At 36.7% G+C, this 16360-nt stretch overlaps 1 protein-coding gene across 2 annotated transcripts in view; it reads left to right on the top strand.

Annotated features, from left to right (window-relative positions):
• Positions 1 to 356: 356 nt before the first annotated feature.
• The window catches only part of ASCC3 (activating signal cointegrator 1 complex subunit 3), a 366855-nt gene continuing 350851 nt past the window's right edge, over positions 357 to 16360 (top strand). The window contains exons 1-3 of one of the 2 annotated variants that reach the window (XM_027855178.1): positions 357 to 650; positions 8217 to 8364; positions 11818 to 11968. In XM_027855178.1, the coding sequence (XP_027710979.1) occupies positions 8266 to 8364; positions 11818 to 11968 (250 nt within the window). In that variant the 5' untranslated portion in view covers positions 357 to 650; positions 8217 to 8265. Of the gene's footprint in view, positions 651 to 760; positions 920 to 8216; positions 8365 to 11817; positions 11969 to 16360 lie in introns of those variants that run through there. The other variant, XM_027855187.1, reaches the window with a different exon arrangement.

Here is a 16360-nt window from a genome sequence, read left to right as displayed (position 1 = left end):
TCGGGCGCTTGGCTCCACCCGCACAGGGGATCGACCTGCAGAGCAAGAGGAATAAGTGAGAGAAGGAGGCGAGAGCGAGCCAGGGCAGAACAGAAGAGAAACATATACGCAAGCGCACAAGCCACAAAACCCTCCCCAGCCGTTCCCGACGCTCAAAAGGCGTGCGCGCACGCGTACATACGCGGCCCCCGGGAGACGCGCGCGTTCTTCCTCCCACGAAACACCTCACTCCACCCCACCCCCACCCTCCGGACAACTTTTCCTCCTCCTCTATTCTTCCCTCCTCCCACTTCCTCCGCACACGAACCCGGGTTCGGAGGCCGCAAGCCCGACTCGGACCGAACGTGCGAGTCGACGTGCCGACGCTGACACGTCGATGCGTACGCCGTGCCGGCTTTGGAGTATTTCTCCTGGGCCCCGGCGCCCTCCTACCCTTCCTCTACCCTTCTTAGTGTGGGTCGGTCAGTCAGTTAGTTTGTACGTCTGCGCGGGCGTCGGTAGTACCTCCGCCGGCCGTCTGGCTGAGTGACTAAGGAGAGGCCGAGTCCCGGGGTTCCTCCCGATCTAGGCAGTCGGACTGCCGTTTGTCCTCCCCGCCAGACGTGGAGATCGACTTGGACGGGCAAAGTATAGAGACGAAAGCGAGGAAGGTAAGAGACGGAGCTAAGGGAAACGTGGGAGCCTCGGCTGGCCGGGAGGTGCGGAGGGAGGGCAGCGAAACCAGGAAGTTGGGTTCGGCGGCGGTCCAGAGAGGCCGGACTCAAACCTTGCCGGTGTGTCGCCTTCACTTCTGAGCCCAGGCTCGCCCTCAGAGCTCAGCCCGGAGCTTGAGCTGTCAGTCGACCCTTCCCCGCCTTCCCGCCCCCCGCCGGGCTCCCCTAGAGAATGGTCACCACCATTCTCCCCGAACTTCTGGAAGGTTAGGAGAGCCGGGCAGGGAGGAGGGGCGAGGGGCGCTGTGGGGCCTGGTGGCACTCAGCACCCAAGGTGTGTCCGCCCCAGACTTGTGCAGTTAGGGGAGTTTTTACTCCAAGTGTGTGTTTGGATGGTTTTCAGTGGCGTTTCTGTTCGAAAAAGAAACTGGTTACTTTTTCCTTTCCTGCAGTTTGCCTATTTACGTTCGTTGCGCCTGGGTCGGAAGGGTCTGTTTTCTGGTATAGGTGTCAAGTAAAGAATGCGTGGGTAGGTATTAGTGAAGAAAGTACAGGACCTAAGAACAGCTTTCTAGGGAACTTAAAAGTTAAAAAAAGATGAGTAGGTTTGTTTTAAGTACGGAATCGGAATACTGCCGCAGTGGAGTTTCTATACTGGTGAGGAGGGAAACTAATGAACTTCGTTTTAAATGACATCCCGTTTAACCAGGTTTTCCTCTTTCTTGGCACCCTCTTGAAATGAAACTAACGAGCCATCTATTGATTTATTTCCAATAAGAGCTAAACAGCAATAATAATAAGTATTAATTAAGCGCCTATTTGTTGGGCACAGTGCTGAGCTTCTGATGCTATGTGTGGTATATATATGCGCTCACATGTTCATTTCACAGTAGACATCGTAGTTTCACTTGAAAGAAGACTGACCTATTTTACTCTAAGATTATGTTGCGTTGAAGATACTACCACCAGATTTCATGAAAATGAAAAGCACATTTCTGATTTTAAAGGTACTCAGAAATTACTTCTGTACTGATAATATCTTTTTTCTCCCTGCTCTGCACTACTATATTGTTCCTGTTATGCTCAGTGATTGGGACAAATATTCGTGATACTACACCAGAACAATTCTTTTTTAGATTAACAGTATGATAAAGGACTGGACTTGTAATTGGACCTAGATTCACAGCCTATCCCTAACTCTTAGTAGATCTGTGACCACTAACAAGTCACTTCCTCTGATCCTTTGTTTCCTCCTCTGTAAGCCAAGAATGATGGTAAGGCCTGTAATACTTCACTTGGACATTGTAGGGCTCCATTGGGATTCTGTATGTAAAGAAAGCCTTACAAAACCATGTAATTGTTAGTTATTATTTAGACCAGAGTTCTTAACCTCTTTCCATGTTATGGACTCCGTTGTCAGTTTGGTTAAGCCTATGGCCTCCTCACAATAATGCTTTGAAATAATTGAAGAAATGCCAAATATTAGGTAGAGATTAGTGAAAATAATTTTGTTTTTTCCATCCAAGTTCATTGATCCCTAAATCTAGTTCATGGACCCCAGGTTAAAGACTCCTAGACATAATCTGAACTTACAGATACCTTTTTATCTCCTTTTTTGCTCCCATTTGTTGGAGCACTTACTCTTCTTCCTGGAGCCTTAATTTTAACTTAGGCTGTTTTTTGAGGTAGGAAACTTGACCTAAACTCATTGACCTATAGTTGGCCAAAATAAGGTTCTTTTTGTGATATTAAATTGTCAGTATGTATTCTTAACTAGTGTTAGATGAAGAAAACACAAAAATGCTCCACCTGCGTATGATCCTGAAATTAGTGCTAGACTTGACCTACTTCTGTCAGGAAGTAGTAAATATGTCAGTGGATAACCAGCTAGATGAGTGAGTTCTTTTAATATTAAAGTCTGGCTAAATATAAATATTGACAATACATTCATTTCTCAGCCACATCTCTTTATCACACTTTATGTAGACTCAAGATAAGTCTTTTCAAGTATTAGATTATGGAAAAAATTTTCACTTCAAGTTTGGGTCAGTGCAACATAAATACATTAGCAGGCCTTCAGCACTGGTTTAGTGTCATTTAGATTGTTAGTGTGATTGTGGATTTTTTTTTTTTTGGTTGTCAATGCTTTACATAGTATTGTGATGTGATGAAAGGCAACTTGGCATCATGGACATCTGAGTCAGGGCTATTTGGGTTTAAGTCTCCATCTCTGACACATACTGAACTTGACAATTACATATCTACTTTTATAGAGAAGGCTCTTAGGAGGCACCCTACACTATTTAAAAGCAGTGGAGGATGTCATTCAACAAGCCTTTATTGTGCTAAGTGCTGTTGATACCAAGATAGGCAAAAAACACAGTCCTGGGACTTAAGTTCCAGCTCTTAAGGAGGTCATATTCAGAAGGGAAGGCATTGTCACTGGGCAGCTAAATGGAGGACAGTTTAGAGAAATAAAGTGACTTTATGTAAAGAGCCCAATTAGTAGGTTCTTGAAATAGTCAAGGCAAGAGCTAATGAATTCGAATGCTGAGCCTGAGTGGAGAAAAAGAACAGACTGAAGAGATACTGTGAAGGCCGAAATGTAAAATCTGGCAACTGAATGAATATGTGGGGTGAAGGTTAAGATGGAGTCCAGGATGACTCTCTGCAAATCTGGGTGACTGGTAGTATGACAGTACTCTCAATTGAAACAGAAAAGTTAGGAAGAAGAGCAGATTTAGACAGAAAGATAATGAGTTCTCCATTTTGAACATGCTGAGTTTTGAGATTCCTAAGGGAAACTCCCATTCATAATGTTAAGCAGGTAATTGGTTACATGGAACTTGAGCTCAAAACAGAGACTTGCTGGATATAAAATCGAGGAGTCATCTGCTTTATAACTGAATCCATGGAAGCTGATGAGGTCACCAAAAATGAAAGTATAGAGAGAAATTTCCAAGACACAATTACAGAATGAGATACAGATGAAGATCCAGCAAAAATAATGAAATGATGAAAAAGAATGATCCGATAAGTAAGAGAAGAAACGGGATAGAGGAGGGTTATGAAAAACCACAGAGGAAAAAGTATCCAGAATGAGATCATCCTCTTTGCATAGCTAACCCTTTCACTGTACTCTAAATCATGTCTCCCCATCTCCACCCTCTTTAGGACCTAGTCTATGGATTATCATCACTTCCACCCAGATGTGGAAAAAAAATGAAGAACTTTGCTTTATTCATTATAATAATTGCATAACCTCATGTTTTCTGAAAATGAGTATTTCATGTATTGCTCTGGGTTAGTAGGTATTTGATTGAAACTGACAATAAGGTAGGAAAAGCTAGTTGAAATATAATTGATCACTTAATGGTTCTAAGCAGTATTGATAATTTGAAAGAAGAGAAATGAAAAATGATCTATGTTTATAGAATGCCACTCATTGTTACTGTTCTAATTATAATCATCTGTTAGGATCCATCCTCACATGAAGTTTGCATAAAATTTTGCAAATATATTAACCCTAAATGCACATGGCCAGGGTTCCATGGCTTCCCTGTGCAGGATGCTTCTCAAGGCCTAACTTCTAGTATGCTCGGTGCCTGTCTGGGCCTGTTTCCTTCTGTGGGATTGGGCTGCTGTGGACTTGTCTTCCTTCTGCATTGGCTTATCTTTGTTGAGGACTTCTACAGGATTCTGACAGTCATTTTGCATATTCCTTGTCTAGATTGAGTAGTTTATAGGTGATTCTTTTTGACTTTCTTTATCACTGTTCTTTTTATCTCATTTTTAGAGCTTTACTGGGGTGTTTGTAAGGGACTTAGTCTCTTTAGGTCCTAATGTGTAAGCATTTTCCCACCCTTTTGTTAGTTATTTAAAAGCTATGGCTAAGCTTTTAAGGGTCTTCTGTACTAGTCTTTGCAGAAGTGTACACAAGTACAACTTTGAACATTCACTTCAGCATTAGTGTTATCTTTTGTTGGCCCACAGAATTTAGTAAAAATTCTTTCAAATGAGGACACTGATTTTGTTGTAATGAGCACGATAATGTTGTAGGAAAAGTTAACTTGAGGAAGAAGATACAATCAAAATTTATGTATCAAAAAATGTACTTCACTCCATTATCTTGACAAGTATAATTTATTTTTAATTATTTTGATGAGATACTTGGAGCCTTTTTAAATGTTCTGTGTCATATTGTGTAAAAGTAATGTTATCTCACTAATATGTGACCTCATTACTAACCCCTGCTGTTAAATTTCTTTCAGAAAGCAGGTGAGACTGTCAGGTTTATTTTAGGGTTTATCACAGTTGTGAATTAGCAAAATGAAATTTAAGGAGTTCTAACTGGCCTTTTTTTTTTGAGGTGAGTAAGGGAATTAGGATATTGTCATTTGTGAAATGTGTCAAATTGATAGAAGTAAAAACTGAAGTTTCCTCTTTATCCATAGGCCAATCTGGGGCAGAATTCCATATACCATTTTTCTAATTTGACTTGATTCTGAAGTGACTGACCTGACAGATTTCATCCTTTCACTGTTTGTTTCTCGTCTTTTCTGCAAAGACTCTATAACAATGTTGGTGATTATTTTTGCTGAGTATACCTTTCCTCTATGAACTTGCCTGGGCATGCTATTAATTTCACATAGGTTGCCTTACCGCTTTGTCTTTTCATCACTTTTGCTTTGTGGCTGACTCTCACTAGCCACTTGGTAGTTTGATAATAAATTTGCAATTAATTTAGATAGGTTTGATATTTTTATTGTATTTTTTTTAAAAGTGACTCTTTGTTGCTTGGAAATGTTTTGTAGTTTTAACTATGTAAATCTTGGGTGTAGCTTGGTTGGTATATTGACTTTGAGATATTTTTTGTGGTTTATAGTTCTCTTTTTATTATTTCTTCTTGAATTTTATTGCTATGTAATGAAGAAAGGAAGGATTTATTAAGAACTTAGTATAGATATATTGTGAATATTTGTAGTTTCACCTTTACATCCAGCTACTTTACAGAAGCTATTTTGTCTCAATTAGTTTCTTACTTGAGTTTCTGGGATTTTGAAAGTAACTATTATATGTGTTGTACTCAAATGGGAATAGTTCTCTACTCTTTTCCTGATTGTTACTTCTCAAATTTTAAGACTATGTCACGTTGGAGAAAGGAAATTCTTGCTGTACTCCTGTATTTATTCAGAAAGTTTCTAACATTTCCACATTACATATAATGTTAGCCTTTGGTTTATAGAGATAATTTTTTATCATTCTAAATGGCTTTTCTTTGCTTGTGCTTTGTAGAATTTTTTTTCATAGTTTATGTTTTGTTTAGAGGCTTTTGCTACTCATGATATAATTATGCAGTTTGACTTTTTTTAATGTGATTAGTTATCTTGTATATTTTGTATAAATCTAATTTAGTCATGGTGAATAATTTTTTGGATTATTTTGCTTTGATATTTTTTTGTTGCCAGGTTTATATTTCAAGGCTTTGAATTAGTAGTATTCATTAGTAATATTGGTCTGTAGTTATTTTTCTTTGAGTTATCCTTCCTTGATTTAATCATTACAGTTGTATTTGTCTCATGAAAGTAGTTTGATAGAGTATATTTTTTTATGTGTAATATACCTATTCTTTAAAATTTTAATACAATTCATTTATTAATTCATCTGAACCAGGGTAGATAGTTCTTTTACAGCTAATTCACTTTCATTTTTAAAAAATTAGATCTCTTAGAAATTAAGATTTTTATTTCATGTCTATTAATTTGGGTATCATATTTTTGTAGCTAATCTTCATTTCTTTCAATGTTTCCCTTTTGATGTTGTATAATAGGTACTATTATTTTTATTTCTTTATTGTGGTTTTACCTTGTTCATTTTTTATTTGGTTACTTTGCAGGGTTTTCTGAAGGAAAAAAACTGTTTTCTAAGGTTATTTAAATGAATTTAAGTTTTACAAGTAGGGAAATTCTTTGACCCACATATTCCCTGATCTATGGAAAATACTTCTCCTTTTCCTATTTTTTTTTTTAGTTAAAAAATGAGTAGTTCTTGGAAGTTTTATAATATAGAAAACATGATTAATAATATCTTGATTATTTAAAAACTTTGTTGAAATCAGAGTATTTGAATATTCTATAATTCAGTCAACATATTAAATGTCTGTACTGTGTTAAACTTTGAGGTAGACAAATTAGATGATACTGTCCCAGTGTTGCTTTGGTTTAATAATTGATTAAATATATGATGAAAGATAAGAGTATATATGTTGTAAAAACCAAGAGGTATTACTTATATTTTTTAAACATTTTGAGACATTTGCTAGAGAAGGAAAAATCCTTGAGAAACTATTTGCCTTTTTCTTTAGGTATAAATGAATGGAATTATTTGCTGAATAGTAAGTGAATCCAAAATAAAATATGCCTTATGCAAAACATCCTTGAGAAAAGCTTTGATACTTGAAATGTCATGACTATAAATTCTAGAAGATTACATATGGGTATTTAATAAAAATAATGGAAATTTCATTTATCTCCTTTTCTGTTTTGCTTCTAAATTCTTGACAAGATAATACAAAATATATTGTGGCACTATCTCTTTGAATGTGTTTAAGATAATTGAGTAATGTAAATTGGCTAGTTGTATCGATAAGACTTCAAAGACAAGGTAAAAATTGTTCATTTTTTTTTATTGTCAGGAGCCCTTGTGAGTGTAGGCTGTGGATTTTTTAAAAAAAATAAGCAATGAAGGAGGTTAAGGTGGAGACTATAATGTGATATAGATAAGTATGTTTCTAGGTGAACTCAATATATGAGTCTGAACATTTTAAACTAACAGCACAGGAAAATGAAGCTGTTTCAAGACAGAAACTATTTTGGATGCTTTATTTTTATTATTAGTATATAAAACAGTAATAATCTTTTGTTCAGAAGACAAGAAACATTGCTTTTGAAAAAATAAAATGCTAAAGTTTTCCTGGTGGGAAAGCATGATCAATATGTGCATGTTCTTAAATCACTACAATGTTAACAAGAACTGTTGTGGATGTGGCATTAGGAGCTTTAGAGATAATATATCATTGAGAAAGATGTCAGTACAAAAGAATCTACTTTTTTGCCTTATGCAGAATCCAGTTTCCATCATTCACTAACTGAGCCCTGTGAGGATGTAGAGCCACTTGAAAAGGGTATATGTGTAAAGGTGAGGAGGAAAGATAGTTAGCCTTTCCTGAGTGCAAGGCTATTGGTGTGAATTTAGCCCCTCTCCCTCTGACTATCATTATAGTGTTTTAATATTTCCTTATTCTGAAGGAATTCTATCACATATCTCTAAGGAGTGTTGAGAATGTATATTTTTAACTAGTAATAATTTTCCCATAACAAATAAAATATATTAACAACAGGTACATTTAAATAACTTTGTGTTGAAAAGATGGAAGGTGATTCTTTATGAATTTGTGATAATTGCTATTTCAGCAATTGTTTTTCCTGTAGAGATGAATTTATGTGACTTAATAACTAAAGAAGAAACAACCAAAGAAGTATCTTTTTGTTTTGTCTGTTTCAGGTTTTAGGAATTGGAATAAGATTTCATTTCTTCTCATATGGATCACTGAATGAATGATATGGACTTACCTCGTCTTACAGGAGCATTGCGCTCCTTTTCAAATGTCACCAAACAGGATGATTATAATGAAGAATCAGCTGACTTAATGGTAACAATTTATATATGAAAGGCATTATAAAACACTCAGATATCCACATAGACTCAAATATACACTTAAGTCTCATTTCTTTAAGATTGAATTGTCTTAGATTTCAGTGAGTACTCATGTAAAGATTCTGTAACATCTATAAGGTAATCTGCTTAGATCATCACTATACCTTGTCTGATTGAAGCAGAGACAGTAGTAACATCGGGAAACAGAATAGGGTGGTATCTTTTCGTTTTTGAGTTTGTGTTCTTGTTCAGTCATTTTAAGTCACATCTGACTCTTTGTGGCCCCCTTTGGAATTTTCTTGGCAAAAATACCGGAGTGGTTTGCCATGTCCTTATCCAGCTCATTTTACAGATGAAGAATTAAGGCAAACAAGGTTAAATGACTTGCCCAGGGTCGCATAACTAGGAAGTGTCTGAAGTTGGATTGGAACTCAGGAAGATGAGTCTCCCTAATTCCAAGACTAATGCTCTGTCCACTGAGCCACTTAGCTGTCTTGAGTTTGTATATAGTGAATTTGCTGAGTGGAGCCTAGTACCAAATTGTTTTGATAATTACCACTTTGTAGTATAGTTTGAGGTCTGGAACTGCTTTATCCGTTCCTTTACATATTTTTTTCATTGATTCCCTTGATATTCTTGACCTTTTGCTTATTATTATTTTTTCTAGTTCTATAAAGCAATTCTTTGATAGTTTGATTAGTATGGTACTCTCCCTGTATTTTTAAAGGTAGACATTAAAAATACCACAACAGAACTTCATAGGAAGTTCATAGGTGCTTTGAGTTGTAGTTTTCTTTTACAAAACAGTATCAGAGACATCTGTATGTATTATGGCTACTTCAGGAAAAAAACTATAATGTGGAAGAATCTTCCTTATGTAAGTGTAATAATCTGCTAACTTAGTGAAATGATTTTCCTTGGTCTGTTTATGTGTCAAGTTTATCTAGACAATTTTACTCTATAAGCTAGTGTGCAGAGGGGATTCCACTAGGGTAAAATTCATGTAGAATTATATAAATTCCTTTCTATTAGACTTCTCCAGTCCCTTTTCCACTGAAGGTGACTCTTGAGATATATTTCTCATTGTGTACTCTTTGATCCAGTGGCCTCCTTATTGGTTCTGAAACAAAACATTCCATCTCCTTACTGTGCATTTTCACTGGCTGTTGTCCCCCATGCTCTGAATTCTCTCCCTTCTCATCTCTGTCTCCTGGCTTCCTTGGCTTCCTTCAAGTCTCAGCCAAAGTGCCACCTTCTGCAAGAAGCTTTTCCCATTCTTCCTTAATCTTACTGCCTTTCCCCTTTGACTATCCCAAATTTTTCCTGTGTGTACGTTGTTAGTATATTGTCTTCTCCATAATACTGTGAACCCCTTGAGAACCAGGACTGTTTTTTGCTTTTCTTTGTATTCTCAGAAATTAATATGGTGCCTGGCACCATAGTAGGTGCTTAGTAAATGCTTATTGACTGAGTTTCAGGATATATGAACATTTGTCTGTATCTAAGGTAAAGTTTATGTCTTCAAATAATATCTTTTACTCTAGAAATATGAATATACTGTTACATTAGGCATTTCTTTATTTAACTCTTGTATCTTAATAATACAAGCTTTTTTAATTCTATCAGACATCAAAGGCTTTTTTGTAATGAATATAACTAATTATGTTCCAAATTTTGGAAATCTGTATCCTGTTCATTTTAGCATTTCAGAATGCCAAGTTACCTTTGTGGCTCATTTGAGGTACTACCTCCCAGAGAAAGCCTTGCTGATCTCCTTTGTTGTTAATGCTGTCATTCCTTCAGTGGTACTTGTATCCACTTATTTTTGTACATGTTTATTTCTCAATGAGGAGAGTAAATGTTTTCCACTTTTGTTTTTGTATCCCTAACACCTGGCATAGGGTCTTGCAGGGTGTAGGTGCTTAATAAAGGTTTATTGCATTATATTATCTTTGAAATTGTGTGTTTGTAGGCACCATATCTGTGTGCCTTTGACTCAAACATAAAAAAGACACAATAATAATACTCATTCTTGTAGTGAACATACACTTGATAGTATTATAAAGCAGCTTGATGAATTATATAGAGCTCTGGACTTGGAGCTTCCTAGCAATGTGACTCTGCAAGTTACTTAAGCTCTCTCGTTCTCATTCATCTATAAAGTGAGGATTGATAATGGAACCTCCTACACAGGGCTGTTGCTGGGATCAAATGAGATCCTGCTTGTAAAGTGCCTCATGTACTTTAAAATACTATAGAAATGTTAACTATTGTCATTATTTATGGTAAAATTCTCTTTGGCCTCATTTCTTGCAGTAAAGGTCTAATGATGCTAAACTGTTGAGCAATGTAATCAAAGCAAGATGTTTAAAAACTGTGAGGCCAACTTTATTAGTAATAGGATATGTCTTTGAAAAATAAAAAGTCAACTTATTCATTTAATCACCAGACATTTTTTATTAAGCTCCTGCTATGTTCCAGTCACTGTAAGATAACAAAGATGAAAATGAAAATCTCTAGCCTCAAATGGTTTATATTTTATAAGGGCAGACATACATGCACACAAATATATACAAAATATATTCAATAGAAATACAAATTAATTTTTAGAGAGAATCACTAGAGCCAAACTTTGAAGGAAATTAGGGATTCTAAGGAGCAGCGAGGCGGCACAGTGGATAGAGTGCTGGACGTGAAGTCAGGAAGACTCATCTTCCTGAGTTCAAATCTGACCTCAGATACTTACTAGCTATGTGACCCCAGGCAAGTCACTTAGCCCTGTTTGCCTTAGTATCCTAATCTGTAAAATGAGCTCGAGAAGGAAATGGCAAACACTGCAGTATCTTTGCAAGAAAACCCTAAATGAGGTCATGAAGAATTGGGCATGATTTAAGTGACTATACAACAATAACAAAGGGATTCTAAGAGGCAGAGGTGAGGAGGGTGTAGGTTCTTGGAATTTGGGATAGCTGTTACAAAAGCTTCAGGGATTGGGAGATGGAATGTCATAGATGAAGAACTGCAATAAGGCCAGTTTGTTTGGACTGTTAGGTACATGAAAAGCAATAAAACATAATAAAGTTTGTGTTAGTTTATGTTATAGAACAAACCATGGAAGCCGACAAAATGTCAGCTTTAAATAAAGCTAGTTTTGAGACCTGTAAATTGTAATATGATGAATAGAGAGGGCTTGGGTTCAAATCCCACCTCTGAGAATTACTACCTGTATGATCTTAGATAAATCATTTAATATCTCTGGGCCTCAGTTTCATCATCTGTAAAATGATTAGGTTAGGCTAGATAACTTCTGATGTCTCTTCAAATACTAGATCTGTGATCCTCTATGTGATTTTATTTATTGCTTGGTGGGTGGACTTGATATATTTTGCAGAATTTGTAACGGATTTCAGAAAACACTTGTCTAAGTTATGTTTTTTTTCTCCCCCAGCTGAAACGATCCAAACTTCAGAAGCAAATTTCAGATTTAGGACTCACATGGAATAAGATTGTAAAATTTGTGGATGATAATCTGGAGAAGAAGGAAGTACAAATTGTAAATGAAGACTTAAAAGATATATTGCGAGCAGCAAAGCAGATAGGTAAAGTTAAATGTTTAAAGGACTTAAAATATTTTAAAAGTACTATTACTTGTAGAATGTGGATAAGACAATTTTTTTTTTAAAGCTTTATTTCTGGGCTTCACTTAAATAAATAAACAATAAAAGTTCTTGTTTCAGCTAGTCAGGTAACAACAACAAGCAATATACCCACAATGATAGCTTTTACATAATCCTTTAAGGTCTTCAAGCTAGTTTACATTTAGTATCTCGTTTGATTTTCCCAAAAACTCTATGAAGTGTGGATGCTATTGTTATTCCCATTTGACAGATTTGACTTAGGCTGAGAGAGGTTAAGTGATTTGATCAGATCACACAGCTAGTCCATGTCTGAGGTAGAATTTGAACTCAGACCTTTCTGATAGTTCCAGCATTCTGTGCATTGTTCTACCTAGCTGTCTCAACAAGCATTAATTCAATGCTTAATATGTGTAGTCACCATGCTAAGCACTGAGCATACAAAGAAAGGCAAAAACAGTCCCTGCCCTTAAGAAGCTCCCATTGTAATGGAGGGAACGTGCAAGTTACTATGTACTTACAATATACATACTGTGTAAAAAGAAGGTAGTCTCAGAGGAAAGCACTCAGCAGAGAGGGGACTGGGAATGGCATCCTGCAGAAGGTGGGATTTGAGTTAATATGAAGGAAGCCAGGAGATAGAGGTGAGGATGAGGAAGGAGAGCAATCCAGCAATGCTGGTTAGTCAGTAGATGGGGATGGAGTGTTATATGTACAAAACAACAACCAGGCATTGGCTTGTTGCTGGATTGTAGAGTATTTAGAGAGAATTGAAGTGTGAGAAGACTGGAAAGGTGGGAAAGGGCCAGGTTGTAAAGGGCTTTAAAAGCCAATCATTATATTTGGTTCAGGAGGTAATAAGGAGCCACCATAATTTATTGAATTAGGGAAGTGACATAGTCACTTCATGCTTTATGAAAATTGGTAGCTGAGTAAATGATAGATTGGTGTAGAGAGAGACTTGCAACTGGGAGAACAAGTAAAAAAAAAACTATTGCAGTAGACCAGAAGGGATGAGGGCCTGGATGAGAATACTGGATGTTTGAATGGAAAGAAAGAATGTAAATAAGAAATGGTGTGAAGGTAGAAATGACCAGACTTTGACAGTAGATTGGATATGTAGGGTGAATTTGAAGGAGAGTTGAAGACAACACAAAGTTGAGAGCCTGTGTAACTAGGGGATAGTAATTGAAAGTAATAGTTGGTGTGTTGGCAAGAGGGGAAGAATTGGAAGAGATTACGAGTTCTTTTTTGAGCATGTTTTTGTTTAAAAAATTTTCCTAAAGACAGTTGGTGATTAGAATTGGAACATAGAGGGGGCTGAATAATTAGATCTGTTAGAATTATCTGCATAGATATGATTGATCCCATGGGAACTGATGAAATCCCCTTGAGGTATAGAAGGAGAAAAAAAGAGGGTCCACGACCAAGCTTTGAGGGAGCCACCCATGGTTAGTGGGTGTGACCTCTGGAGGAAGAGCCAACAAAGGAACCTGAGAAGGAACAATGTTGGCAAGCTGTGTCATGATATCCTGGAAGAGGAGTCTCCAACAGAAGAAGCTCTCCTTATAATTTGGATGTCAGCTGTAATACTTAATGAATTTGAGAAGTTGCTGTGGAAGTTCTTAGAACTTCGTTATGCCAACTTCAGCTTATATTCACTCTGTATATTTGCATTGTGCAGGAAAGATAAGTCATGTGTGCTATGAAAGGCATCCTTCAAGCAGTCAACTTAATTCTCATTTACAATTTTAGATTTAAACCCATAAATGTTCTTTAAATTAAAAGTTTTAGATTTTAAAACTTAAAATTTAGCATGAGTGCATTTATGTCTGAATTATATTTGATTTTTCTTTATGAATGAGAAGTTTTCTTGTCTACCACATTCCATTTGTATTTTTTTAGTCCATAAGTTGTGGAAAATAAAATTGGTCACGTTTTCCAGTTTGATTTCCTGAAGTCATCCTTTTTTTCAAAAGGTTGAATATGAATTCCTGGAAAAATGATCCCTTCCCACAAATATAATGATAGTAGGACCTTCCTTCTCTGCTTCTGATATTACTTCTCTTATCTATCTTTGAGCTTTTTTTTTCTCAAGAAGCATCCACTCCACCCATAATGAGAATTGCTTAGCCCTAGAGGTCAATCAGGCAAAAAGAATTTATGAGGTAGAATCTACTGGGCACATTATTAAAGGATGAGCATATAAAGTAAAACAAAAACAGTTTCTGTCCTCAGGTGGCTTATATTCTCATGGAGGAGGACACATGTAAATAATTGGTATGTGCAGGGTATATACAGAGAAGGAGGAAAGCAGTAGCAGAAAAGAAAGTAGTAGCAGCTATGGGGACCAGAAAAGTCTTTTTGTAGAAGGTGAGATTTGAAGGTATTCAGGGAAAATAAGAGGTGAAGGTGATGGGAGATGGGGTGGCTTGCCCTAGGAACATTAAATAAGCCGAGAGTGGAAAGGTAGGAAGAAATCAGGTTATGAAGAGCTTTAAATGCTGAACTGAGGATTTCACATTTGATCCTATAGGTAATCCAGAGCTACTATATTTTTACTGATTAGAGGAATTACATGGATAGACTTCCAGTTTAGGAAAATCCCTTTGGCAGCTGAATGGAGGATGGATTAGAGTGGGGAGAGACCTGGAAAACCATTTAAAATAGTCAGGGCAAAGGTGATGAGGACCTGAGCCGCTAGGATGGTAGCAGTGTGAGTGGAGAAAAAGGTAAAAAATGTGAAAGATGTTGTGAAGAGAAAAACAAGATTAAGCAACTGATTGGATATGTGAGGTGAGGGAGACCAAAGTGTTGGAGATGATGTTGAAGTTGTAAATCTGGATGACTGGAAAGATGGTGATACTTTTCAACAGAAATGGAGAAGGTTAGAAGAAGGAGAGTTTGTGAGAAAGTTAATGAGTTCTATTTTGTAAATGTTCAGTTTGAGATTCTTATCAAATATCCAGGTGGAAAGACAAAGTAGGCAGTTAGTAGTTCACGAATGGAGCTCAGGAGAGAGATCGGGGTTGGTATTGACATCTAGGAATTTTCTGTATAGAGATCATAATGTAATTATTGGGAGCAGATGAAGTCACTGAGAGTATATAGAGAGAAAGCACAGAATCCAGGACAGAATTTTGGAATACATCTACATTTGGAGGTGGGATATGGTTGATCCAGTATAGGAGAATGAGAAGAGAGATCAGACAGGAGAAGCATGAGAGTAAGTAGTATCACAAAAAACCAGAGTGGGGAGAGTATTATTAAGGAAGAAGGGTGGCCAATAGCATAAAATCCTGAAGAGAAGTCAAGAAAGATGAAGATTGAGAAAAAGTCATTGTATTTAGGAATTAAGAAATCTGGACCGTATTTTCTGGAATATTTTAAAAATTTTTATTCCTTTTTGCACACTGAAGTTACAGTATGTTAAAGTTTAAGCTTTGTAGATTAGAAGATAGTTGGATATAGCTACAATATCTTTGAAATGCTTAAAAACGCCCTTGTTATCTCATGCTTTGTCTTTTTCAGTAGCCTCCTATCTGCTTCTTTGAGATTTTTCTTTACTCTGATACTTCTTATAGATTGCTACCACATTGATCTTCCTCACTGTCCATTTTGATTATAATTCTCTTTTCTGGAAACAGTAAAGGAGAGCCATAATGCCATATAACATTGCTCTGACCAACACAGTAACAACCACCATTCACAATTTATAGTTTATGAGGTGCTGAAACTTTGTTGTCATTCAAGAAGACCCTTTACAACTTCTTTTTAATTTGCCCTTCTAGCTTTATCACACATTGATCACTCTCATATTCTCTTATCGGCATAGAGATTCTTCCCTCCCCCTCCCAACATCATTAATTGGGTCTATAAAGACAATATTAAGCAAAAAGAAAAGTTTCAGGGAGAAGGAGTAGTTAGTTCTATAGGATTACTGATTATATTTATGTATCGAGCAATATAATGACAGTAAATAGACTGATATTCAAGGAAATTAATACTTTTAGAGCTAAAGTAAGTAACTATTTGGATTATCACCAGTTGATTAGCTAAATGCCATTACTGTGGGGTTTTTGATATTATGTGTGTGGGGGGCAGTTTATAATGTGTTAATGATGCCATTGTTCTGAGGCAGCTGCTGCTGAGCGCACTAGGTAAGAGTACTTTAAGAATACTGGATTTGGAACAAAGGGCCTGAGTTCTATTCCCAGTTCTGCTTTTCACTAACTGGGATCTTGGGCAACTTCAGCAATTCAGCAATCATTTATTAAGTAGCTACTATGTGTAGGCCATGAAACCTTAGAATACACTTAGATAAAAGAACATACTCCCTTTTCTGAACCTTGGCTC

Source organism: Vombatus ursinus, unplaced genomic scaffold, assembly GCF_900497805.2.
Source record: "Vombatus ursinus unplaced genomic scaffold, bare-nosed wombat genome assembly UNPS02000582.1, whole genome shotgun sequence".
NCBI classification, from domain to species: domain Eukaryota; kingdom Metazoa; phylum Chordata; class Mammalia; order Diprotodontia; family Vombatidae; genus Vombatus; species Vombatus ursinus.
Note: the sequence above shows the minus strand (reverse complement) of the source record. Positions and strands in the feature narration are given on the sequence as shown.